This window comes from Salminus brasiliensis, chromosome 2, assembly GCF_030463535.1.
Source record: "Salminus brasiliensis chromosome 2, fSalBra1.hap2, whole genome shotgun sequence".
Taxonomy (NCBI): domain Eukaryota; kingdom Metazoa; phylum Chordata; class Actinopteri; order Characiformes; family Bryconidae; genus Salminus; species Salminus brasiliensis.
In genome coordinates this window covers 43,659,970-43,687,469 of record NC_132879.1, presented here as the reverse complement: position 1 = coordinate 43,687,469, position 27,500 = coordinate 43,659,970, and the positions used below count along the sequence as shown (strand labels likewise).

The 27,500-nt window shown below is 44.6% G+C and overlaps 1 protein-coding gene across 7 annotated transcripts in view; it reads left to right on the top strand.

Annotated features, from left to right (window-relative positions):
• Window positions 1–27,500, top strand: part of sox5 (SRY-box transcription factor 5) — a 262,222-nt gene that overhangs the window by 164,255 nt on the left and 70,467 nt on the right. For all 7 annotated transcript variants that reach the window (XM_072672872.1, XM_072672870.1, XM_072672871.1 and 4 more), the window contains 2 exons: window positions 11,016–11,214; window positions 22,325–22,559. In XM_072672872.1, coding sequence (XP_072528973.1) covers window positions 11,017–11,214; window positions 22,325–22,559 — 433 coding nt within the window. In that variant the 5' untranslated portion in view covers window position 11,016. The remainder of the gene's footprint in view (window positions 1–11,015; window positions 11,215–22,324; window positions 22,560–27,500) is intronic.

The following is a 27,500-nucleotide window of genomic DNA, read 5'->3' as shown; positions in this document are numbered from 1 at the left end:
CACGGACGTGCTTCTCTCCTCTCCACTAAGAGAGAGGGCTGCTTTTTTACGCAGTTACATATCTTACAGATTTTGCTCTGTGTTTCTGCGAGTTCTGCGACTGTTGCAGTTTTTGGTTTCATGTGGTTTTCAGTTTTTATTTTATAATTTTTTTACACAAGAGCAGTTCTGGGTGTGCATATTAAAATGTGGAATATCAGAGACATAAAACATCATAAACAGGGACATTAACGACTCGATTTGATTTTTTTTTATCACAACATAATCAAGTAAAGATTCAGTAATAATAGCAATAGTAATAACAGTAATAACACACTGATCATATTGTTAAAATAATAATAAAAAAAAATTGTAACAATACTATAATATAAGCAATTTTATGGCACTTATTTGACCTAATGTTAAAAACATATATATATATAATAACAGGCTAATAACATACTAATAATACAGTATTACTACTTCTAATACTGCCACTGCTACTACTACTACTAATAATAATAATAATAATAATAATAATAATAACAATGATAATTATATTAACAACAATAATACTCATAATAACAGCGATATTAATGATAATAACTGCATGTTTTATGTGTAGTTTGTTGTTGGACAATAACAGTGCTGCTGGGAAAATGGACACAAGACTTTGTGGTTAAACTGTGACATTCCACAGAAAGAGAGAGAGAGCGAGAGAGAGAGAGAGGGCACTTTAACACTGCCCCATTTGTCTCTTTGCTTTACTGGAGGGTTCTGTCGCCTCTCTCTCTCTCTCTCTCTCTTTCTAGCTTTTCTCAGTTGTACCTGTACACCAGACCCCCCCACCCCCGATTGTATGCGTTTCTCAGTGTGTTCATTAGCCACTAAGCCTCTTAACAACATTAGCTAGAAGTGTAATTGAGTTGAGTTGAGTTGGGCTGTGAGTATTCGATCAGGGCTGATATTGTTTTGCTCATGCGCGCAAACTTTAGTCCTCCGGACTGATGTTGGAGTCTGCAGCGCTTCAGAAAACACTTTCACTGTAATCTCTTCAGACCATGTGTGCAGTTAAATAGGTCTCATGTGGTGTTAACTGGTTAAAGTGCACGGTGTGTGTGTGTGTGTGTGTGCGTGTGTGTGCGTGTGCGTGCGTGTGTGTTCTCTGTCTGATGGACACTCTCTCCCTCTCTCTGTCTCTCTCCTCTCTCTTATCCACTGTGTTCTATTCAGCGCAGACTGGCTCTTTTGTCTGGCCCATATTGTGCTTCCTCACACAGGCTTGATAACCGTGTCTCCATGCTGGGGGGGCCAGTGAAAGAGGGGCTGAAGAATACCAGAGGAGAATGCTAAAAGCCCCCCTTCCCCTCCGATCCCTCCTCCTTCTTCTGCTCGCCCTCCTCTCTCCTCTAGCCCCTGCCCCTCCCCTCCCCCCAGTGGTCAGCTGACCCTGCGGTCCAGCAGTGGGGCGGAGGGAAAAGTCTGTTTTAAGGCTGATCTGTAGGTTAACGCCGAGCACCAAGTCCAGAGTTTGGCCTTTACTGCTTGGCTCACTACACTTTCTGTACCAAACGAAAGGAGGGAGCGAGGGGGAGCGAGGGGGAGAGACAGAGCGAGGGGGAGAGAGAGTAATGAGACAGAAGTCATATGACAGCGGGTCAGGGGTTAGGGGTCGGATGTCAAAAGCAGACCATTGCATCACGGGCAGAGCAATAAAAATCAATGGCTGCTCCGCTAAATGGTTTCTGTCACTTTGAATGTCTTCAGAGAGAGAGCGAGACATAGAGTGAGAGAGAGAGAGAGAGAGAGAGAGAGAGAGAGAGAGAGGATACATAGAGTGATACAAGGAAAGAGAGCGAATAAGCGGGAGAGAGCGAATAATAGAGAGGAGAAAAGGTGAGAGAGAGAAAGAGAGAAGCGGAGTAGTGTTATAGAAAGAAAGAGAGAGAGGATAAATAGTTTGATAGAGTGAGAGAGGAAATAGAATAAGAGAGAGAGAAAGGGGAGAAACAGTGAGAGAGATAGAAAGAGAGAGAGCGCGCGAGAGAGAAAGAGAGTGTGTGCGTGTGTGTTTGTGTGGATATCTGCTCCTCTCTCCACACTGCACAATAGCCTCTCTGTACACTCAGGTACTTCAGGAAAGGGAGGAGTTTCTGTGTGTGTGTGAGTGTGTGTGTGTGTGTGTGTACGTGCGTGTGTTAAAAAGTATGTGACTCGGTGTGCATTTGAATATCTGCTGCATCCGAGTCGTCCCTGTGTCCATTAATAAGCCCCATCACCAGCGTTGTGTTAATCATGTTAGCTTCCACTTCAATCATTAACATTCAGACAGCTCTCACTCCTCCTGACCGCACGCCGCAGAGTGTCCTCACAAGTCGCTGTATGCTCTGCATGGCCTTCAGAGTGGCCCTGACTCAGAGAGTGTACGAGTGTGTTGGAAAGGAGACGTGGAGAAGTGAGGTCTGTCTGTTAACACACATAAACACAGCGAGCGGCTCTGTCGACCTGACTGATCTGAAGACGGTCCCGGCCCTGACCTGCAGTCCTGACTTCCCCTTTAGTTTAGAGTTAACAGGGAGGAGAAGGCGGGGACCACTGGTTCTAGTGCTGGGACCGAGCAAAGAGATGGAGCGGAGGATCTTAGCCTCTTTTGTGTGTGTGTGTGTGTGTGTGGAATCTCTCCAAGGTAAAATGTCAGTGAAAATCACGGCCCTCTGAGTCAGCGTAAGAGAAATAAATAATCAGAAGAGAAAGAAATGACAGGAAACTCTGCAGACGGCTGAAGCGATGACTAAAAACACTGGCAAACGCGCGTATGTGTGTGTGTATGCATGTGTGTGTGTGTCTGTGTGTGTGTGTGTGACTGCTTGACAGGAGGAGTTGTCTCGGCGCTGTAGGCACCGTGAGCTGGCCACTACCTTCTGCCTTCAGCAAAAGCACGCAGCGCTGCGCTAACGTGTTTATATGTGTGTGTGTGTGTGTGTGTGTGTGTGTGTGTGTGTGTGTGTGTGTGTGTATGCGTGTGTGTGTGCGTGACTTCACCTCCATGTCTAAATGCTAATGGATGACAGTGACATTAGACTCTGTGTTCTTGCCTTTTGTGGAAAAGGCTGGACAGGAAACCGGGGTGGCCCCACCGCCTTCGAAAACCAGAGGGAAAACACAGAGGCTGCTTTGTGTTTCGGCTCCGTGCGCGCTTCTGTGTGCGCACACACACACACACACACACGTGTGTGTATAAGTGCTTGTGTGTGTGTGAGTGTGTGCCCTGTGTACATGTGCTTCATGTGAAAAGTCTCTTTTATGAACTCCTTTTTCTTGCTCGTTAAACGGGCAGCAGCAGTGGCGGCAGAAGCAGCTAACATCCTTCGCGCAGCTCTGCTCTGCTCTCGCGCAGCTCGGCTCTCGCGCAGCTCTCTGAGAGACTTAACTTTGAGATTAGAGCGTGGAGTGTGACTGGCTGAAGCGTATAATGTGCTTTTAAAGCTTGTGGTCATACTGGCACGCTTTGCGCTCTTACGTGCTCTTTGTGGCGCCTACCTTATACTTAGCCAGCAGAAGCAGCAAAGAAGTCAAAGAAGCTGGTCCTAGCACAAGCAAGTGGTGCAGTTTGATAGGAAATTATTCCTCTCCTGTAGCTCGTTGATACGAATGGAGAAATGCTCTCAAAAGTGCAGATTCGACACTTTCAGTCGGTATCATACTTGCGTTTCTGAGCAGAAGAGGAGATCATTTACAAGCAGTTGAACTTGGTGGAAAGTTGTGTCCTAAGTCTTTTGAATGTTTGCCACTTTTCTTCCCGTTGCACATGGAAAACGCTTTCGGCAAATCTACCCGTACAGAATGGGATTCAGGTTTAAATGCAATTCATTACATAGTTAAGTGTATAATCACGTCATTACATATTTATAGTATTGACAGACACAAGTAATAACTCTCAGAATCTAAGAGCTGTTGCTCGAGCTATTGCTTATGGTTATTCCTGTCCGACTGTTGAGCGTAATTTAACATGGCCTGCTAAATTATTTATCCAGCCAATGCTGAGGAGCTGTCAGCATCAAAAGAAAGTCGACTAAAGAGCGCCTTCGAGTTTTGCTTGAGATATCAGAGTCACAGACAGAAAGAAAGAAAGAGACAAAAAGCAAGAAAGAGAGACTATAAATATCTATGGAGCAATATCGGTAAAAAGAGCGCTCTGAAAGGTCCACAGTTTCACACAAGCAGTTGATTGTCCAAAATGGAACGCCGCGACGGGGCTATCAGAGAGAGAGAGAGAGAGAGAGAGAGAGAGAGACATACAGAGATAGAGAGAGAGCGAGACAGAAAGAGAGGGAGGACTTGTCTTTAAGGTCTAATGTGTATGTAAATGGTGAGGTATTGTCGCTGCTGCCAGCGCTGTTGTTATCTCGCGGGGCGGAGAAAGGCCTCATTGTTGGGTTCTTTAAACACGCTGTTTCATTCCCACACTCCGATACACAAGGGAGCCGTCACATCCGGCTGACATCAGCGTCCGCCCGGACAGATCAAGCAGTCATCCTGCAGGAATTTACCTTTGGGCAGTCTGATGACCGTATGTAAAAAGAAAGTCCACAGCAAGAGGCTGGAAATCAGCAGCTGAGTATCGGTGGGAGGGAGGGTGATATATTAATTGCCTGTATTGGACGCAAGTGATGGGGTTGCTGTGGCATGGATGTGTGTGTGTGTGTGTGTGTGTATGTGTGTTTATTTTGTTTCGAACTGAATATCCCCACTCTGTCCCACAGTTGAGGCATTTTGCTGGTCCCTTTGGGGATTGTTGTTGGGGTCAGTAAATGCACAATTTGTACAGTTTGTATTAGATGTTATTATATTTCTGGTTATTATTTATAATGAGATTTATGAATGAAGAATGAGGGCAGGCTCAGCTGACATAGCACCATGTAACAACAGTTCATGTAGTTCAGCGAGAAACACCATATATGTATGTGTGCATACAAAGTCATATGCAAAGGACAGGCTGTTGCTTTTCTAAGTGTAAAGTTCACATCCTTCACACACTTCTGCACATTTTACACACACACACACACACACACTTGGTTACTGTATAATTACTTTCCTTAAGTATAGCATGTCAAAATAACTACATCTCACCTATCACATGCTTTACATTGTGTCCAAATTTCATGATGAATGGATCAATAGAAATGCCCCAAAATGACAATAATGGATAATCTTTTTATAATGACTTCCATTAAAAGTTAAGAAGCCTTTTTTCTGTTGTAAAGTTACATTTTACATTTTACAAGATATAAGATTTTGCCTGACAGCAACTATATGTTTACACATGCACACACACACACACACACTCTGGAGCGTCATGTTTTCTTTGGACGGGGAGGTTATATGTGTTTGTGTGTATGGCCTGCTGTTTGACACGCCACACTGAGCTACAGTGTCGCCATTCAGTCCTCATTAGCCACATGGGAAATCAACCGTCTGTCATTGTCCATTTACGCCTGATTTTGACCAGTCGACTCAGTGTTATGTGTGTGTGTGTGTGTGTGAGAGAGATTTTGTTCTAACAGCTGAAACATGCCATTACTAGCACTTTTAGTGGCGATTACGATACGCGCACAACACAAGCTATCAACATGCGCCGGGACTACGCGTGTGCACGTATGTGCCTGGGCCTGCGTCTCACGTCCTGTAGCTAAAGCATGCGCTATTATTAGGAGCATTTGTGTTGTGTTAACCGCCAGGCGATGGCGATTAGATAAAGCGCATAGCTCCAGCATTTCGGTCATTTTGGTATTTAAAGCACGGCTTCCCTCTCTATCGCTCTCTCATTCTCTCTCTCTCTCTGGAAGTTAATGGACGCTGTGTTTGTCCGATTAGAGAGAGTGTACATATGTGACATATGAGCGGGTCTTTACGAGCGCTTTCAATCAGCATCAGAAAACACTGGCAGAGGAGTGTGGCTTAAATCCCGGCTTAGCACGCGCAGCCGGGGGGACGGGGCAAGGGAGAGTGCCACACCAGTGGGGTGGCCATTAGCGGCTAGCGATTAGCCCAGCGAGTCACTGCTGAGCCTGGTGTGCTGGACTTCTGACCCAACATTCAGCTGCTGAACCACCTCGTGTCTTTAATTTAATATGACTGTCATTATTTCGTTCATTAATGCACATGTGCAGCACAGTATGTCCTCAACATCACATATATAGGCATTTATGATTAGTTAATTTGTTTTTCCCTTCTTACTGAGCAGTCTGTAGAGTTCCTTGTGCTGAATGCACTGGGCATGACTGTGGCCTTGCAGCAGAAATGATACAGGTCACTGCCCTGAGAGCAGTATGATTGCATGATTATATACGTATATGCTAACTGGATCTGAAACAGAAGGGCTTTGACATGGTATAATATACATAGATATTTAATGTTAGCACTTTTGGCTTTCTTGACTGTTTGCAGTGTCCTTTGATAATGTTTGCTGATGTTACTTTGCATACATCCAACACACTGGACAAGATAGTGGTTTCTAAATAGAAACAGTAGTGCTGCTCTGAGGGTGACATTGCATGCATTTTATTGCTCCTTTGTTCATGACCAGCTCTGTAAATATATTGGACCTTTGTGACAGTGGACCTGATGGTGACCTTTGAATACACATGCTATTGGTCACTGCTCTGAGGGCTTCAGGGTCATTTTTAGTAGTTTCTTTTTCTCATTCTTAGCAGTTTTAGTGTCTCTTGTTAATGAATAATTCCGTCCTTTGCATACAACCAACACCCTGGAGCTGACTCAATAATAACAACAGTAGGCAAATCATTTGTATAATAGCAGCACACAAACACACACGGGCATCTCCTAGGAGTTTTTTTGTAAAGACTTTGCATCTATCTCCCACAACAGGCCTGAGAGTGGCCTCCAAATAGAAATACTAGCAGTCACTGCTGTCAGGGTGTGATATCATACTGACTGAATAATAATAGACAGCACTTCTTTGGTATTTATATGAGCATGAACATACATAGGCCTTTCTGATTTAATATATTTGTATTACTTCTTAGCAACTTTCAGCTTCTTTTCCTGAATGATCCTGTAAACACTTTGCAACTAGCAACTACTTTACACAGGGGGGCTTTACACAGGTGTGATATCAGTTGCTGCCCTGAGGGTGTGATTCTCATGTGACGTTTTGCTAGCATTGTAAAGTCATCAACATATAAATACATGCATTATTAGTAGTCCCTCGTTAAGACATAGTTCATAGTATCATTTGCATACATCTACCATGCAGCGCCTGCCAACGGCCTTTAAACTCGACAATAACAGAAGGCCTTTCATTAATATTATCGTAGTATAAACATACATAGGCATCTTTTTGTCTTACTCAGCGGTTCCCAGCCTCTCTTTCATAGTAATTATGGAAATATTAGTACAGCGGACGCAACAGACATAGCAGCATAGGCCACCAATCTTAGAGCGCTAATAGCTGTCTCCTTCTAGCGCAGCTGACCTGGTCTTTACAGTGCGTCGTACTGTATGGGGCTGTGCTCCAATGAATGTTATCCATGGAGGTTAATTGCTCTTTGCCTGCAAGAGATTATGAATGGCAGTAAATGCATTAAAACCTCCAGATAATGAGCGAAGGCCGTGCCGAAACTTTACAATGCAAATGGATCCCACATTCCAATAGGGTTTTGCTCGGCCAAGGCTAAGCGAGGGGAGCATGCACGCTATGTGCAAGTGTACGTTTACGTATGTGCACACACAAGCGGTATCTGTATTACGGCTTTTTTTTTCTCATATGCACGCATGTTTGTGTGTGTTTTTTTTTTCAGCCGAGAAAATTTGTGTGTGTGTGTAAGTGTGTGTGTCTGTTTGGCAGGCCAGGCTTTATGACAGCCACAGAAGGATGGAGTGAAATTATGCTAATGGCCGCTAATTATGACCTCGGAGACCAGCTTTGCTGCCAATTTATCTACTTAATAAAGCCCCTTCTTTTTAATCCCAACATCACTACATGCTCTAAATGTTTCATGTAGGCTCTCCACAAGCGCAGGTCTGCCAACTTTAAATGAAATAGCTGCTATAACCTGCTCACCCAGGGAGCGGAATTGTATAGTAATTATACTTCAAAGGCTTGGAGGAAAATAGACATTTTATTGCTCAAGAGGAACTGTGAAAGGCTTGTGTCAGTGGGCCTAACAGGAAGTAGAGTGTGTGTGCGCAGAGACAGCGCTCTTGGAGCCTCATTCTCCCCAGAAGATCATGCCTCTACAGAAAGTCCATTCACCTGAATGGACAGTTTGTATAAGTGTGGGCACTGTGCGTGTGTGTGGGGGTATGTTTTTCTCCTGCAGAAGTGTGCGCAAGACTGTTGGAAAGGGGGGGGGGGTGAGTGGGGGTGTTGCTGAGGAGACTGAGCAGTCCTGAGGTGTGCGTGTGCATGTGTGTGTGTGTGTGTGTATATGTGTGTGTTGGGGGTGAAACAAAAGGGCTCAGTGTGTAAGAATGAAAGGAGGCAGAATAAACAGATCCTGGTGGAGTTGCAGACAGGCTGTGTGACTCGGCCGGCCGCTGCAGAGTTTATACAGCTGCAGCCACTGCTTTTACTGCCCCAGTGTGAACCAGCACAGCCCAGCCCCCCACCAAAACACACACATACACCACACGCGCTCGGGCGCGCTCACAGGGGTCGCACAATGCACCTACATATAAGCACACGCGCGCGCGTCGGCCTGCTCGTGGAGATATGCTTAAATGCAAGAAAACACACGTTCTACCTCAGATGCTTCACACTTCAGTCACTTTGCTGAAGTGGACGATGTGGTTTCAGGGCCTGTGGCTATGCTGGCACTCTTCGGTCTGTTGCGTCACTCTAACCCCTGGCTACTTCATTCCTAGGGCCCACGCTGTTGCTTATGGGTATTATTCCTCATCTGTATAAACGGTAGATTGGGCAGCTTACTGTTCAGCTTCTCCTTGAGACTGACCTGCAGTAAAAAAAAACAAGCGAAGCCTGTGTCATTCCAGTAGAGAAAAATGATAAGCAACTGCTGTAAAGTAAAGTAAAGCGTTTAATAGTCATTATACATACACCATCCTGATCCCCTGGAAGAAATGCGGCCTATAGCGGTGCTGAAAACACTACAGGCAATCTGATTGTCGACTCGTCAAACCCACTGTTACTGTAACCAAGGAAAAATACACCTTAACCTAACCTTAACCCTTAACGTTGGTCCAAAAAGTTACATATAACAGGATTGTCTCCAACATTACCTCCCAGTGCTGTTTTTTCAGTTCTCCTTCGAGTACATGACAGACGAATTGTGTGATTTGAGACAGATTGTGTGTTTGTGTGTATTTTGCTCAACAGTGCTTTAGTGGACGGGTGAAACCATGATCAAATAAGACCAAAACAATCTATATGGATGTTTCTATGTGAGATCATGTTGACTTATACACTTGACCGGCATAACAAAATTGCTCTCTTTGCATATATCAGCAAAGAAAGCCAGGGTCAGAGCACAGGCTCAGCCATGCTACAGCACCCTTGAAGCAGAGAGGGTTAACTGTCTTGCTCAAGAGCCCAACAGTGGCAGCATAGCACCAACAACAGTGTGATTTATAAGCTAGTGTTCTGACTACTCAGCCATCAAAAACATCATTGTGTATCATGCCTTTGCCATATCGGCAACTACACTATTGTATCAAACTAATCAGTCCTTCATAACAGTCCTTCATGAGGTGAGTTGCTGGTGGAATTGAACAAATCCATACAGTGGCTGGAGTGCACAGAGAGGTCACCAACCAAACCTGTGTTCTTCGAGCTGTCCTCATACCTATGACTTTTCACATTCTGACTACTGACCACTGCATTTACTGTATAACTACTGAGATCAGTAGTTTAAACCAGCAGTGAAAAATTGCACCCCCTTTCTGCAAGCACAGCTTCCTCACGTTACAGGGGATTTGCATGGCTGTGTTTTAGCTCCCCTGCTCTCTGAGAAGGACATTCATTACCCAGGATCATGGTAGCAGTAGCCTCCAAGGCTGAGAAGTGCCTCTGAAAGCACTTAGAAGTTGCTGTTGACCAAATGAAATCCCATTACTGTAGCATATTCATTTTTCTCCAGTGAGAGAGACAAAAAGAGGGAGAGAGAAAGAGAGCTGCCCTCAGCTTTTTTATTTATGTGAAACGGACACACTGAGGGCCGAGAGTGGTCAAGCAGAATAAGTTGACCATAGGATCGCTAGTTCGAATCCTGGTCATGTTGCTAGCCATCGGCAGCTGGGGCCCTGGGTGAGCACACTTAGCCTTGCTCTCTTCAGGGTGGGTAGATGGGGCTCTCTCCCCACATCACTGCAGTACAATGCTGCATCAGATGCACCAGAACTGAGTACACTGCCCTTTCCTCTAAGTTCCTAGTTGCCTGGTGACGTTGCATTGGCAGCAATTCGGGAAAAGAGGTTCTGGCTGGCCGAGCATGTGTCGGGGAAGGCGTGTGTCAGCCTTCACCCTCCCAGTGTCAGAAGCATTGCATTGGATTAGGGAAAATATCTATGAGTTGGTTAATTGGCAATCCAAATAAGAGACAAATGGGGATATATATATATATATATATATATATATATATATATATATATATATATATATATATATATATATATACATATATATATAAAGAAAAAATAAATAACGCATATACGACACACACTCTTCTTCCAAAGGGCCGCTCGAACTGCCACATCACACGCAGAGGCTAAACACACTGCCTGCTGTGGTCACATGGCACATGGCTTGTGGTGTAGGCCATCTCTTTGATAGAACAAAGGCTGTAGATGAATCTGTGATAATGACGGTTGGTATTAAATGTGTGCGTGTGTGTGTGTGCATGCGTGTGCACACGTGAGCGAGTGTGTCACCAACTCAATCGTCTGTGTCACTCACAATTAAACAACAGCCACGTCTCTGTCTCCACCATGCCTCATACTCACTCTCTGTCTCTCTCTCTCTCTCTCTCTCTCTCTCTGTCTCTCTCTCGTTTTTCCAGGATGTCTTCCAAGCGACCAGCCTCTCCATATGGGGGAACAGATGGAGAGGTAGTCATGGCGACGAGCAGACAGCGACTGGAGGATGAGGAGGTTGACGGACACGCTGTCATTCACTTGCCCCTGAGCTCCTACTGCAGCAAAGTGTCCCCTCGCTCGCCCCGCACCCTCGACAGCCCGCCCACACTACACAGCAGCTTGGTAGGCCACGCCTCTCTTCTCTAAATGCCCTGCCCATGTGCCTTACGAAACTTACGGTTGAAACTTACATTTGACCCCTCCTTCTGAGCTCTGTTAGATTCATGTTCTGACACCGCCCATATCTTTTAAGCCCCACCCTCCACTCTAGGCTTAACGCTACTTTCACATCACAGGCTTTCCGATTTGGATGCTTGGCTCAGGACCAGTCTGTCTGCTGGTTTACATTTGTAAGTGAATCATACCTGCTGTTAGTGTGAATGCACTCACAATTGCCCTGAGAGGAAGTGCATTAGAGTTCTGAACAGTCTGACTAATCTACTGTTGTCACTATAGTTGCATAGCAACATATAGGATACATATCAGGTCTGGGACCACATATGAAATGCTACGTTCACATTACTAGCCCTGTTGTTTAATTCAGATGTTTTGCTTATATCCGATCGTTCTCATTTGTGGTTCACATTTGTGTGGATAAGGGATTTCACCACGTGAATTAACCACATGCATAATGGCCATCGAAATAGTGCCCTATATAAGAACCACATATAATGGGGCTCAGATCAGATTTTGTGTCAATATACATCTCAAAACTTTAAATCTTGGTCACATTTTTTCAGATTTGAGGTGCTGGTAATGTGGATGTGGCCAAAATGGATTGAATCTGAAATTTGAAAAGATTCGATTTTTTGTGTTCACATTGCTCTGAAAAATCAGATCTGTACCCCAGGTCTGTGATGGTGTGATACTGCTATCCTGTGATGTAAACGTAGCCATAGTGATTTAGCAATAGCACAGTCTAGGTAGCTAAATGTGTAGCAGCCTAATTTGTTTTTGTCTCAAATTAAAGTTTTTTAATTTTCTTGTTTTAATTCATTTTTGTTTTTTTATGCTGCCTTTTCATAGACTCCTCTCACACACAAACACACATTTAGACACACTGTGAAAGTGGCAGTCATATGTGATGATGTCATAGCCAGACTAGAGGGAAGCTGGCACACTCTTTGGATCTGGTTAAAGTGACTCACAAGTTTTTTTTTTTTTTGGTGTGCGTTCGTGGCGGGTGAGTTTGTGAGCGTACATAAACAGTTGTGGTGGACAAACACGGCCACAGCGGGCAGAGAGCAGAGACGCTCTTCAGTATCTGCTGTGGCTTGTGAGGTAACTGGGCCTGGCGTTGCATGCAAACTAATGAAGTTTGTGGGAAGACACAAGAGGAATGGAGAACATGTTGTTTGGCTGAGTTGCGCTAACCTGTCATCTGTTTGTGTGTTCGGCCTCAGATTGCCTCACAGTGGAGAATTATTCCTGCTAACCTTTCACCTGCTGTCACTATCTCTCTGATAAGTGTGTGTGTGTGAGTGTGTAAACGTATGTGCAGACAGTAGACTTTGGGAATCTACCCAGCTGTAAAACAATGAAGCAGTGCTTAAGAAAGGTAATGGTAAGCTAATTCAGTAATTAGCCCTGGTGATTAGATCGCATGCTGGACTCTGCCAGTTTGGAAGAGTTTCCCCAACACTAAATCAAAGTCCTTTCCTCTGCTGCTGAGTAAACCGAAGCGTCACTCTGGCTGTTTGGCTCAACTGGAAGCTTCCTCTTATCTTACATCACCTTCCTCAGCTCAGCTCCAGCTATCGGAGCGCAGCTGACGGAGCAAGATATCGGCGCTGGCTGTTATAAAAACAACGCTTTTACAAATCAAAGTTCAGTACGAATTATTGGGCTAATTGTTGTTAATGTTGTTGTTCTTGTACTGCTTACGACACTCACGTTCAGTCCTGTTCACAAAGGGTGGCTGTGACTGCAGGTTTTTCACTTTATGGAGCCAATGACAGAGACCAACTGGTTAAAGAGAAATGGGATCAGGTGTGCCTATGCTTGTTTGGAAGGAAAGCCTGTAGCCATCGCTGATGATGATTAGACACCCCTGTCATAAGATGATGATGCAGGTATTCTCACTGTGTGTGGAAATGACTGGTGATGATGATGATGATGGTGGTATTCACAGTTACAGTAAGATTAGTAGAGGAATTCTGACAGTGTCAGTAAAGTGAAGATGATGACGATGATTCTAGAGTTGAGGAGAATTCTGAATGTCAGTGGCAGTAGTTACTGATATTGTTTGATGATGGAGATGATGGTATTTCCTGCTATCAGGTGTGATTTTTGGTTTTGACAGTGATGATGATTATGATGATATTAAAGGCGACTTTGATGATGGTAGTGATCATGGTCATAACAATGATGATAATGGTAGGTATGGTTGTTGTATGTGATAATGGTATTGATATACACAATAATAATAATGATGATGATGATTGTTTGATATTATGAGTGATGATAGTTCTTATAATGTGCCTCATTTATGCTGTGATGACGATGACGATGGTGGCAGATGATGGTAATGTGGTCATGGTTACAGTGCGTTCTCCACTATGAGCGCGCGGTGTGTGGCAGACTGGAGTAACGGGCGCAGCAGCGGCGCAATTAAAAAGGCGCGAGCTCCGAGTTCGATGCAGATGAGTAAAGTGGTGCATCGCAGTCTTGCGGCGCGCGCTGCCCGTTCAGTTTCCAGTCCTCTGTGCGCGGACTGAGAGGCAGCAGAGGCGCGCGCGCCACTCGCATCGGCTTTGTCACGGCAGTAGCGCGCTGCGCGCGGCGGTGTAGAGCGCAGGAGCGCGCAACAGATTAGCGCTTTAGCGCTTTAGCGGGTCACGCTGAATTAACGCGGAAGCGGGCGCGCGCGCGTTCCTGCGCAGCTGACCTCTACATCCCGGCGCGCCGCTCCCGACCCGCTCAGAACGGCCTGAGTGAGAGAGCTCGAGGTGAGGTGGTAGTGAGGCAAGGGTTAGAGAACAACTTCAGTTCAACTGAGTCAAATCCAATTCAGTTTGGTTCAGTTCACTGTAATTCGGTACAGTTGAATTCGATTCAGTTCAATTCAGATCACTTTAATTCAGTTCAGGTTGTTGCAGTTCAAGTCTTTTAGAGACGCTTAGGTTCTTGAGTAAAGACCATGCTTCTGTATAGAACCAGGACAAGTCAAAGGATCATTTAATGGGTATTTCATTTTCTATAATGGAAAACCCTGTTAATGATTCTGTAAAAAACACAGATGTACCACCAACATAGGGTTCCACTCTATAGTTAAAAGCCAAAGAACCTTCCTGTACTATATAGAACCCTGTTTGCTAAGAATGCGGATCCAGCACTCAAGTACAACTTGGTCTTAAGTGCTAGAGAAGGCCTAAACGGCCTGTTAACTAAACGAATACATAAACAGCTGTCTTAATTGGTTCTGTTTGACTGCGGTTCTAAAACAAATCTAGAACCATTTGTCTGTTTTTTTTTGTTGTTGTTTTTGTTGTTGTTTTTGTTTTTTGTTTTTTGCTGCAAAAATCACATAATTACAAGCTGCACCCTTATTTTTTTCCCACAGCAGTCGCGGTGGTTTAGGCTGTGGTGGTTTATGTGTGTGTGTGTGTGTTTGTGTGTGTGTGAGAGAGAGAGAGAGAGAGAGAGTGTGTGTGCATGTTATGTGGCTTGTTTCTGTTAGCCTAATCGCACATTAAAATCAGATCAGAGAGAACGCTGACAGATCACATCTCAGCGTCAAAAGAGTTTACACGACTGCGCAGACGCAGTGGCGTGAGTCTGAGATTAGATTCGGGGGGCTTGTTTATTAGATTAGACGTCGCAGTTCACAAGTAGTGGCAATGTAGGGCAAGAGCCTAAATTAGACAATGAGAAATTAACATGACAAATGAATTCTGCGCGATTATTTATTTAGATCTAAATATGGAGTGATTCCGTTCCTCTCGATGTAACACAACCTCAGGCTGCTTCGGCGTCAGCGTCTGCAGGGTATGACAAACGACGATGGGTATAGGGTAGACTTGTGTGTATATGTGTGTATGTGTGTTTGTGTGTTGGGATCAGAGCTGACAATAGCAGTGTTGAGCCAGGCTGAGCTGTTAGAGGATTGAGAGCGCACGGCAGTGATCAACAACAGCAGGCTTAAGACAACAGAGGAGAGTGGTGAAGGCTTCTCACTTCTCTGTGTGCCTGTGTGTGTGTGTGAGAGAGAGAGAGAGTTTGTGTGTTTAAGCAGAACTGACTAGTGGCCTGGGTGGCTTAACTTACAAGAAAAATCGACTCATTTGAGTGTGTTTCCCTGTATGCTTTATAGTAGTAATTTCACTCTGCTTCAAAGCACTGAAGTCACTTTTTCCATGAAGCAGTGAGGTAGCTTCATTCACACAGCTTTTTATGTTCTGCCAGGCTAAGGTGGCAGTTTCAGTATTACTGGTATGATTAATTTCATTAAAGGCCTTTTAGCTTCCGCTTTCCACTGTGATCAGCAATTGTTGTTAACCCTTGCAGGTCCACAGTGAGTACTGTGGTTTGGCTGTGCTGCTGAAATGTAAGTTACATGATTAAGTACAGGGCTGCGTGAGGATTCGTGTTTACATGCTGCTTACAGTCTGCGCTGATTTCTGCACACAAGAATATGTTTTGACAAATTTGGGAATTTCAGAGACTTCTGAGGCTTGCATTATGTTCTAGCCACAGTCGGGAGCTGCTTGTTCTTCCACACTTAAAGCTTAAGTTCCAAATGGAAAAAACAGCATTTTAAATGTACATGCTGTTTTTCAGTGGACACCAATCAGCCATAACACTGAAACCACTCACAGGTGAAGTGAATACCATTAATGATGTTCCCTGCCCCCCCAGACAGTGGGATATATTAGGCAGCGAGCGAACAGTCAGTTCTGGAAGGTGATGTGTTAAAAGCAGGACAAATGGGCAAGCTTCAGGATCTGAGCCACTCTGACAATGGTCGGATTGTGATGGCTAGACGATCGACTGGGTCAGAGCATCTCCGAAACATCAGGCAGGTCAGTATGAAGTGGTCAGTACTTACTAAAAGTGCTCCAAGAAAGGTCAACCAGTGAGAGGTTGACAGGGTCACGAGGAGCAGAGCGCTCACTGATGCATGTAGGCAGCGAAGGCTTGGCTGTCTGGATGCAACACAAAGGTCTGGGTCCCAGATACCACAGGACACCTTCAGGGGTCTCGTGGGGTCTATGCCTTGACGGGTCAGAGCTGTTTTGGCTGCATGTGGGGGATGTACACAATGTTAGGCAGGTGGTTTTAATGTTATGGTTGATTGGTGTAGATAGTACTTGTTGGTAGTTTTTTATGGCTAACAGGCGTTTAATGGACCATTGGTGTTACTGAAGCTTTGAGGAACTACTTTTTGACTTTTTTCTATGTAAGCTTTGCCCTCGCTTGCTGCCAATAGACAAAGACAGAGTTTCATTTAGATTAAAATGAGATTTACTGATGTTAATTAAGATGTGAAATGAGGGTATGTTTTTTGTGTTTAATCCAGTAGCAATAGCAACAACATTTGGATCCAGTTTCCTGAATCCAGATCAACGCTAAAGTCTAGACTAAAAATAAATAAATAAAAATCAGTGATGATTCACCATTGGTTCTACAATTCAGTCCAACGCTGCACTCTTTGTTAGTAACGGCAGAGGTTTTATGCATAACCATAGCAACTCAAAGAAATGCTTAAATGGTCTTTTGCCTGTGCAAAGGCTTCGTTGCATTGGAGGAAACTCTGGCTCTATTTAGAAGTCAAGATCACCATTCTGATAACATGACAAAGCCTTGTAGCTTAACTTCTTCGAACTGCTGGTTCAGTTTAGTTTATTTTTGGAGTAGCTTCCCCAGCACTGCGCTCGAACTCTAGACTCTTAATATCGCTGTACACTTGTATCAACCCTTGTGTCAATTCCCCTTTCTCTCAGCATGTAAACGCATGAGTAAAGCAGTCTTGGTCTTTCCACGTTGGTGTGTTGCAGCTTATGTGTGTGTGTGTGTGTCACCTTTAACTCCACCTTTGGGACATCCTACAGCCCTCAGTTTTGAATATGCAAGTATACTGTTGAATGTAGACCGCTACAGTCTGCTAGTCATGCCCGAGGAGAAAGAGACAGTGAGAAAGAGAGAGAGAAAGAGAGAGAGGGAGAGAGAGGGGGTTGGGAGGGGTGCTCTAAGGTAAATGACTTCCTGCAGAGCACAGGAAGAGAGAAATAAAGAGAAAGAGAGAGACAGGGGGAGAGAGAGAGCATTTGGAGAAATGGTGGCATCTGTGGTGGCTGACGGGGGAAAGAAAAACAGGGAGAGAGAGAGCAAGAGAGAGAGAGAGGGAGAGAAAACCAGCGTTTTGCTTTCTTGGCACGGGTTGAAGTGTGTTTAAATGTGCTCCTGTCACAGATGAGCTTAAGAAAGACAAAAGTTGTTTAATTCTGTTGCCATGGCGGAGCCGTAAGGGGATAAGGAGGCCGACTGCAGGGAGAAGGCACTTCCACTTTGTTTCAGGCATTCCACGCGAGGATCCACATCCGCACTACTAAAACCAGAACCGCCTACACTGCACACGATGGCACATCAGAAATACATACAAACACACACACACACACACACAATCAGCTTTGCACACCGGGTGCAAATTTGGATGCTGGTACACACTACCGCACACACAAAAACACACCTAGCGTGCATTAATTGACTCTCTTTTTTTGGGGGTCAGATGCTGCAGCTCACCCTTAAAAGCTATTTATTTAACCCTTTAAACTGCAAGCGCATAATCATGGTTCAGTCATGTTAAAACTAATTTTTAGGGCTGTAACGATTGGCCAAATCGGCTACTCCGTTCAGTGTGACACGGTGCCGGTTTCAGTTCATTCAGAGTATCCAATGTTGTAAACATTTTATAACAGTGTTGTAATAATAATGCGGTCGCCGCAAGCTAATATATTAGCCTCAAGCTATTATCCTGTTCTTAATTTGGAGATGGATGCCCCACCTTTGTTGTGGGCTTGCTTGTTTCATTTTTATTGTGCTTTACTCAATATAATCAGTATTAGAGTTGTGTATTAGAGTTCTGTTAAATGCATTATTGGCGTGTTTAATTGAGAGGCTTGTGCTGAACGATACAACATGGCATGCTGAGCGCTTGAAGTGCTGGAACCCTCTCAAACCCTGTATGTAGGCCCCAAACTTTTGTTCTTTACTCTCATGACCAGATTGCTGTCATCATTTACACAGGTTACCTTGGCCCTGTGTAATAGAACCCTGTGGGACAAAATATGCTTAAATCAAATGTCTATCAAATGAATCATAATAGATCAATAATAAGGTCAATTACTGAGTGATTAACCTAGAACATGATTAGATAAGTAAAAAGAAACATGCACACAAAGCCTGGTTGATTGTTCTACAAGTAAACCACAGTTAGTTGACCATAAGGAGTGGGGTGAACAGTTTGAAAATAGGGTTAACGCTATGATCTCTCAGGACCTGCCTAGACAGCCCCTTTGCTGTATATTTCTTAAATAGTAGGTACCCAATAATGCAGTAATTTGAGGAGGTACTGAGTGATAAGCCATAAGATTAATAAGCGAATAAGCCTGGAGTTTGAGGGGTTAACCTGAAAGTTGGCCGTCCGCCGCAGATTATGCGGACGAGGGAAGGGGAACGAAGTGACAGGATCCTGAGGACATGCTGCTTTGTTAGCTCGTCGCCTTTGAGCGGCCGGGTCTGGATTAAGCACTCGAGAAAGCGGCAGAGGGTTGACCCTTCATCTGTCCGAGTCTTAGTGTCAGTCGGGATGACTCAAGAGGGGAGGAGGACACGACAACCCCCACTACCACTCCCCACCCCCCAAATACACACACTTCACAATCCCCTCCATTTTTGTTTGTTTTGTTTTCGAGACATCTGCAGAGAAAGCTGTGGGTCCTGCAGGTTTAAGCAGGCAGTGGATTAGATAGATTGGATGTGACAGGTGTGACCGGATGTTTAAAATGCGTGACACAGTAAATGTAGGCAGAGTCACAGCAGCAGAGAAGCGACTGCCTTCTATTCTCTCTGTCTCTCTCTCTCCCTTTCTATCTCTCTCTCTTTCTGTCTCTCCTTACCCCCAATCCGAACCCCCCCCCCCCCCCCCCCCCCCCCACATGCACACACACTTTAAACTCCTTAAGATCCCCTCTCTCGCTCTTTTTGGTCATCAGTCTTGATGTCGGAATTTCTCTTAATCCTCGTTTGAACAGCCTAACTGCAGCTCCTGACGGAGGGATCAGATGAAAGGATGTGTGAATAGAGCCAGCAACCCCCCCCCACCACCCCCAATCCGAGGGGGGGGTATGATTGGGGTTGGTGGATGTGTGAGCTCTTTAACAGGCAGATCAGAAGACGAGGTTAAAGATCGGTAATGTAAGCCCTCATATTTGACGTCCATTACCACGGAGGCGCGCGACGGAAAGCCTTTTACGCTTGGATTGCGTCCTCGTTCGCTTAGTGAATCACGACAGCTCTCAGAATAGACTGGTAAAAGTCAGCTCCGCTCACTCAAAGCCTGATGGTTATGAATGATAACTAGTGTTTAGATGCTTGTGAACGTGGCCCGCTCTGCCAGCGGGACCCTACTTTATTTCAGGCATTGAGAAAAGCCCTGGGGATAAAGTATTGATTGGGGTTGACAAGGTGCACGCCCGTGCATTCATGTGGGAAGATAAGAATAAAGGTGCAATGAAGATGCTTTGAGTGATGATATAGGAAAAACTGTTTTGGGTATCTAAAGAATCGTTTTTGTAAACAAGATGCGTGAGTGTGAAGAAACTTTGGTGAAGAACCTTGATTAAGCCCTTAAAACATTCACACATTTCTTTAGATTGCAAATCCAGTGAAGTGAGTTATGCAGGTGTTGCTGCACAGTAGAACAGTTACAGAAGATCTTGTAATTCATGACCCCATGATCCACGACCACAAAAAGAGTTCCAATTACAAGACAGGTTGTGTTTTCAAAACCGACTTTTTTGTAATTAATATATATATCGCAGATGCCTGACCTTTTTTTTTTTTTTTTTTACTTTTTGGCAAAATGTGTTTGGCAGTTGTTCTTTATATTGTGTCCTAATTTAATGATGAATGAAACAATCGACATTCTCCAAAATGACCTGAAATGAAATCTTACATTGACTTCCATTGAAAGTTAGGAGGGTTTTTTAATTCTCCTGAAAGTCATTGACATGGACAATATGCCTTCCATTAAAAGTTAAGAATGTCTTCTCTTGTAAAGTGACCATTCTGGAGAGTTACATGGTCTTTTTTTTGGACGGCAGTGAAATGAGTGGGACAGGGACAAAGCACTGAAGCCAATTTTAGGGCAAACTTATCCAACCAGATTGCTCAACTGGCCCCAGTCCACCATCCTCAGTTAATCATTACAGGCAATGCACACTTCATTAATAAAAGCCTGTGTCAGGCAGAGGGACTGGTTATATAATCAAGCAAATGCAGACAATAGCGCTTTGCTTTCAAGTAATGCTTTACAGTCTTATTACTGTTTCTCCATGTGTTCTAGGTAATGTATATTTTTCCACAGCTGTGGTGGCCGAACCGCACCCTAAGTAGAACCGGACCGAAGTGTGGTGTCCGGTGTTGAACGACGTTGGCTCCTAATGTGTAGCTTTAAGCTCTGCCTCTTTAGGGATTAAGCTATTGTCTAATACGCTGAAGCCGTTGTCTGTCACGCAGGTGGTGCGGTAGATAATAGAGGCTGATTAGCCAAAGATTAACTCTGATTAATGGACATGGACTATTGACCCTGTCTGCAAATACCTGGGTCCTTCTGTAATTAAACCTCACAAAAGAGATCCGGTGAGCTGGGTCAAAGCCAGGCACCAGGTGTGTGTGTATATGTGGACATGTGTTTGCAAGTATGTGTCCTGTATCGTGTAGCTGCATTTTCTCCAGACTTGCCGTGTTCTTAGCAGGTTGCTGGATTTACTGCTAACACAAAAGGCTCGGCTTTGCTTTGTGAAACACCGGGACAGTTGAGTTGGGTGGATGGACGTGGTTAGATCAGTGCATGCCGTAGTGAAGATGGCGGCCGATGTAGCAGCTGCCGTCCTGGTGATCCTCTCACTGAAAGCCACCCAAAAGCCAAAAAGAGAAGAAACAGTTTGTGCTGGAAAGGCTTGGCTCTTCTTGAATATCTGGATCCGATTGAAAGTAACAAAACTTTGTCCCTCAGAACAACGGAAAATTTGCCTCAATCTAAGAGAGGAAGCGGAAATCAATGCTTCCTAGGAGACTATGAGCAGCACACAGGCTAGTCTCAGAGAGTGTGTGTGAGAGAGAGGGGTGTATCTGTACTTGACTAGTTTTGGATGTATAATTTTCTTTGTTTCTACTAATTTGATTAATATGATTCAGATCAGTTCAATTTAGTTTTGTTTCGTTCACTTCAGGTCAATTCAGTAATTCTATTTAAATCCAATTATTTCTATTATACGCATAATACAACATAATTATTTCTAAACTAGTTTTCAGTTTCCTTTCAGTTATCTTTCAGTTTTGAAGTTTTACCTTCATTTCAGTTCAGGTTAGTTCATTTTACTTCACTTGATTTCAGTTCAGTTTTATTCCAGATCATTTCTGTTCAGTTTTGGTTTTGATTCAGTTCATTACAATTCAGTTCAACTCAATCCAGTTTTATTTAGTTCTGATTATTTCAGATAATTTCTATTCTGTTGTGTTCTTTTCAATTCAGTTTTATTCCAGATCAATTCTGTTCAGTTTTGATTTAGTTTGGATGATTATAATTCAGTTCAGTTTAATCCAGTTCTATTTAGTTCAGTTTATTCCAGATCATTTCTGTTCAGTTTTGATTTAGTTCGGATTATTACAATTCAGTTCAATTCAATCTGGTTCTATTTAGTTCAGTTTATTCCAGATCATTTCTGTTTAGTTTTGATTTAGTTCGGATTATTACAATTCAGTTCAATTCAATCCGGTTCTATTTAGTTCAGTTTATTCCAGATCATTTCTGTTCAGTTTTGGTTTTGATTCAGTTCATTACAATTCCGTTCATTTGATATGTAAATGAGCACCACTAAAGGCATTACGGGACTTGTAAGGGGTCAGTCTGAGGTGTCATTGACTTGAATGAATTGAATTATGAAAGAAATTAAAACTCTTTCTCCCTCTACCCTCTCTCTCTCTCTCTCTCTCTCTCTCTCTCTCTCAGGAGCAGGAGAGCAGTAAAGGCTTGGCCCTGAGCCCCTACACCCAGCACAACTCTTCTACCTCACCCAGTAAGCAGCAGCAGCAGCAGCCGGACGACGGTTCCGGGCGGCCGGGCAGCGAGCCCGGCTCGGCCACTGCCCTGGGCACTCCAGAGAGGCGCAAGGGCAGCCTGGCCGACGTAGTGGACACGCTGAAACAGCGCAAGATGGAGGAGCTGATCAAGAGCGAGCCGGAGGGTAAGTGCTGAGACCGTTATTACAACACAACACACACACAGAAAAAAAATTATCCTAAAGACGAAGGCCATCTGATGACTGCTTTGATTGACTGGTCGGTGCTAGAGGTCGGCATTGTGAAGGCTGGACAGTGCGTGTGTGTGTGTGTGTTTGCATGTATGTGTTTGTAATTAGTGTCAAGGCTTTAGTGCTTGTCAGAAAGACATCACAGCCAAGAGGCTGACTGGAAGGTGAGAAGGATTTTGAGGAGCGTTCTCTCTCTCTCTCTCTCCCTCTCTCTCTCTCTCTCTCTCTCTCTCTCTGTTCTGTCAGGCTCCATCATGTCTGACTACCAAATGTCAGTAATGAGGGAAGGTGCTGATAAAGTCTGGCTTTTGTTTGAGCGATGGAGGCATCAGCTGTTCAGAGCCATTGTTTGGAGCACTTTGCATATTCATTACAGGTCGATTGTTCTGGGACAAGTCTTTGCTGCGCCATATATGGTGTCTGGATTTCAGTGTGTGTGTGTGTGAGTGTGCATGCGTGGGTGTGTGTATGTGTGTTCCAGTGCCACCGCACGCTGCTCTTCTAGCCTCTCTAATTATAAGCTAATTCTTCACGAATAATCACAATAATCAGCTGGTATGTGTTGGTGTGGTAATGCAGTGTTTGTAAGGGAACGTATAGCAGGCTTTTGATGCTCTTTTCATTCTGTTCATTAAAGCAACATTATGTAGGAATTGTACCTTTAAATAAGAGCTTCAGAATCATGTTGATGGGTACACTGTCTTGTAATAGTGAGAAGGGCGTCTCTGTCATTCCCACTCTGGCTACTGCACTGCACATGTAACTATGTAATGAGACCTCTCACGGATGAACCGAGTCATATGTGTGTAAAACTCAGTAGTAATACTCTTCACTGTTGGTGGATGTGATTCTTTCTAGAGATCAGGATAGCAATAGCGACTGCCAATTGATCAGCTGATTACTTATACAGAACGAGGACAGGGATGAATGCCACATTATTCCCATACAGAACTGCACTGTGCAGCTCCATCACTTTGGGCGGGATTCCTTTGGATGGTTGCTGCTGTACTTTTTTGTCGTGGTTAAATGTGGTCTGCATTGGTTGCTGTTCTGTGGGGTCAGCTGTGTTTGTTAGCTCTGCTGTGTTCTGAAACTCACTGTACTGGGCGGAGTGATGTTCTCTCTGTTTAGTGATATAAAACAGTCTTTAGATAAGTCAGAGGATTTGATAAAGTTGATAATGGTATTGTTAGGATTGCTCTTCTGTCGGAAATGCAGATCATCTCAATGATACAATGATATATCTACAGTACAGCAAAACAACAATAATACATTTCAATAGAGTTTGAAGGGTTAAAACTCTCTCTCTCAGACATTCACACACACACACACACACACACACACACACACACACAGCTGATCCTCCTGTCAAACATGCAGAAGAATGCAGGCCAACCAAACAAAGCTAGCATTCACACACACACACACACTCACACACTCTCTATTTACATACAACAGAGCTAAGCCCTTTGTGCACGACGCATGTATAGAGGCATGTGTGAGAACTCGTGCATTTGTAACGTTTCTAAAGCCGCTTCCTCAAACTTCTTAAACTATTGACTTCGCTCTTCCCCAATATTTCCCATCAAATCGGGCTCTCACTCTCTGCTTTCCTTTCCTTACTCTATTGCTGCTGCTCAAGGCTGCAAGGCTTTCTGAAGGGGTTCTCACATCAAGTCCTTCTTTATTCCATCTTTATATTGATGTCTGAATGTGCATCTCTCTTTCAACACTGTGTCAAACAGCACCTGTAGCAACAGGGCTAACGGCGCGACCCGAGTCTTTAGGCTGCTTTGTGGGAACAGAATCTTTAGCTAGAGCTTCATTTCAACCTCTAAGGTTGATCATTGCAAAGAGACTCATCTTGCCTTGATTTTAATGTTATTTTTTTACTCAGTTTCATGGGAAGCTTTGAACATTGAATAAAATTGGGGGGCAAAAGTTTGGACATACCCTCTTCTTTTTGATCTCCTCCACCTTTTATAAGAGCAGTGAAGGTATCAATAAGAACTATAAAATAACTTACAAACGGATTTACCAGGAAGTATCAGAACTAATCCATCAAAACTAGCTTTTGAAGGGGCCACCTGAAGAACATTCCTTAAGAAGCTCCACATATGTTGAGATAAAGTGCGTCCAAACCGGCAACTGGAGCCCCGACAAGGACCTGCAACTGGACGGCGCTGAGAAAAGAGGGAAAAACAAAGGGAGAGAGAGAGAGAGAGAGAGAGAGGGAGACAGGGAGTCCATTAGCAAGTGGCCACAGTAGCACATTATCCTCGCACTGTGTTTAAACGAAAGGCACAAACAAAAGCGGCCCTCAGCGCCTCCGGAACCGCAGACACAGAGAAGCGGCAGGCTGAAAGAAAAAAGAAAGGAGAGCAAGGAAGAGAACAGAGAGAAGGAGAGATGGTGGTGGTGGTAGTGGTGATGGGGGGGGGGGGTGTTAGGTAAAGCACAGAGCAGAGCGCTCTCATAGCCTGATAAAAATCCTTTTCTTATGCGGCTGGCCATTGTTTGCTTGTGTACCTCACAAAGGCCATTAGCCACAAACGGCAGGTTGTGATGAAAAATTAATGAAGGCTTTAATCATTATGAAAGGGTCTTATTATTACCTCTCTCTCTCTTTTTCTCTCTCTCTCTCTCTTTCTCTCTCTCTCTCTCCTCCCTCCCCCGCTTTTTCACACGCTGCTTCCTGCCGGATCAATCTCTCTTTCTCTCTCTCCCTCTTCCTCTCTCTCTCTCTCTCTCTCTCTCTCTCTCGCTCTCTCTCTCTCACACACACACACAGTGAGAGACATTCACATATTCGGCGGAGTGAAAATGTGGCGGCAAGTTGAGAGGGGGACTCAAAATTGCACAGAAACGCATCATCACACAGTAAGGGCCTGTGGAAGGAACTCTCCTGCAGTCTCCAGCTCTATTTCTGTCTCTCCTTCTACAGACCCTATTGTGTCTGTGTGTGTGTGTGTGTGTGTGTGTGTGAAAGAGAGAGAGAGAGAGAGACAGAGAGAGAGAGAGAGAGAGAGAGAGAACAGGGAAAGAAAGGTCAGAGATATAGAGAGAAAAGAAAGAAAGAAAAAAGTCAAAGAAGGTGAGAGAAGGGAGAGAGAGAGAGAGAGAGAGAGAGAGAGAGAGAGAGACTACACACTCTAGTGTAGTCATTTTGTTACAGGGAAACAGCCAGACTTGGTTACTGGGTCAAGCTCACACGTCTCCGCTTCTGTGTGTATTTGTGTGTGTGTGTGTGTGTGTGTGTGTCCGAGAGTGCGAGCAGAACACTTGCCCTCTTATAAATGAGTGTCCAGGCTGGTCGCTTATCGACTGGCCCTGATGATACAGCACTCTCCTGCAACCCCTATTCATCTTCTACTGGCCTGTAATATCCACCTGTTACTGCCACCACACACACACACACACACACTCCCTGAGTGTGCCACTTCTCTCCGCAGCTGTGAAAATTGTGTCAGATGCTGAGAGAAAAAATGTAAATTTGTCATCTCAGACTTTTTCCCTCTTTCATTTCTGAGAGCTGTTGTTTCCCCACTCCTTCTTTTCCTCGTCATTCACACAGACTCTACTCTCCTGCTCTTTCTCCTCCTCTCTCCTCCTCTCTCCTCATCTCCTCTCATCTCCTCTCTCCTCTCTTCTCCTCTCTCCTCCTCTCTCCTTCTCACTCCTCATCTCCTCTCATCTCCTCTCTCCTCTCTTCTCTCCTCCTCTCTCCTCATCTCCTCTCTCCTCCTCTCCTTTACTGTCCTCTCTTCTCTTCTCCTCTCTCCTCCTCTCTCCTCATCTCCTCTCATCTCCTCTCTCCTCCTCTCCTTTACTGTCCTCTCTTCTCTTCTCCTCTCTCCTCCTCTGTCCTCTCCTCATCTCCTCTCTTCTCTTCTCCTCTCTCCTCCTCTCTCCTCTCCTCATCTCCTCTCTTCTCTCCTCCTCTCTCCTCCTCTCTCCTCATCTCCTCTCATCTCCTCTCTCCTCCTCTCCTTTACTCTCCTCTCTTCTCTCCTCCTCTCTCCTCATCTCCTCTCATCTCCTCTCTCCTCCTCTCCTTTACTGTCCTCTCTTCTCTTCTCCTCTCTCCTCCTCCTCTCTCCTCATCTCCTCTCATCTCCTCTCTCCTCCTCTCCTTTACTGTCCTCTCTTCTCTTCTCCTCTCTCCTCCTCTGTCCTCTCCTCATCTCCTCTCTTCTCTTCTCCTCTCTCCTCCTCTCTCCTCTCCTCATCTCCTCTCTTCTCTTCTCCTCTCTCCTCCTCTGTCCTCATCTCCTCCCCTCATCTCCTCTCCTCTCTCCTCCTCTCTCCTCTCCTCATCTCCTCTCTTTTCTCTTCTCTTCTCCTCTCTCCTCTTTCCTATCTCCTCTCTCCTCCTCTCTCCTCATCTCCTCATCTCCTCTCTCCTATTCTCTTCTCCTCTCTCCTATTCTCCTCTCCTCCATCTTCTCTCCACTCTTCTCTCCTCTCTCCTCCTCTCTCTTCTCTTCTCTTCTCCCATCACCTCTTCTCTCCTCTTATCCTCTTATTCTCTTCTCCTCTCTCCTATTCTCTTCTCCTCATCTCCTCATCTCCTCATCTCCTCTCTCCTATTCTCTTCTCCTCATCTCCTCATCTCCTCTCTCCTATTCTCTTCTCCTCTCTCCTATTCTCCTCTCCTCCATTTTCTCTCCACTCTTCTCTCCTCTCTCCTCCTCTCTCTTATCTCCTCATCTCTTCTTTCCTCTTCGGTTCTGTTCTGTTCTTTACTGTTCTGTTCTTTTCTCATCTCCTCTCTCCTCTCCTCACCTCTCCCCACTTCTCTTATCTCTTCTTCTTGTTCTCATGTCCTCCACTAGCCTCTCCTCAGTCCTGATTTGGTGTGTGTGTGTTAGATGG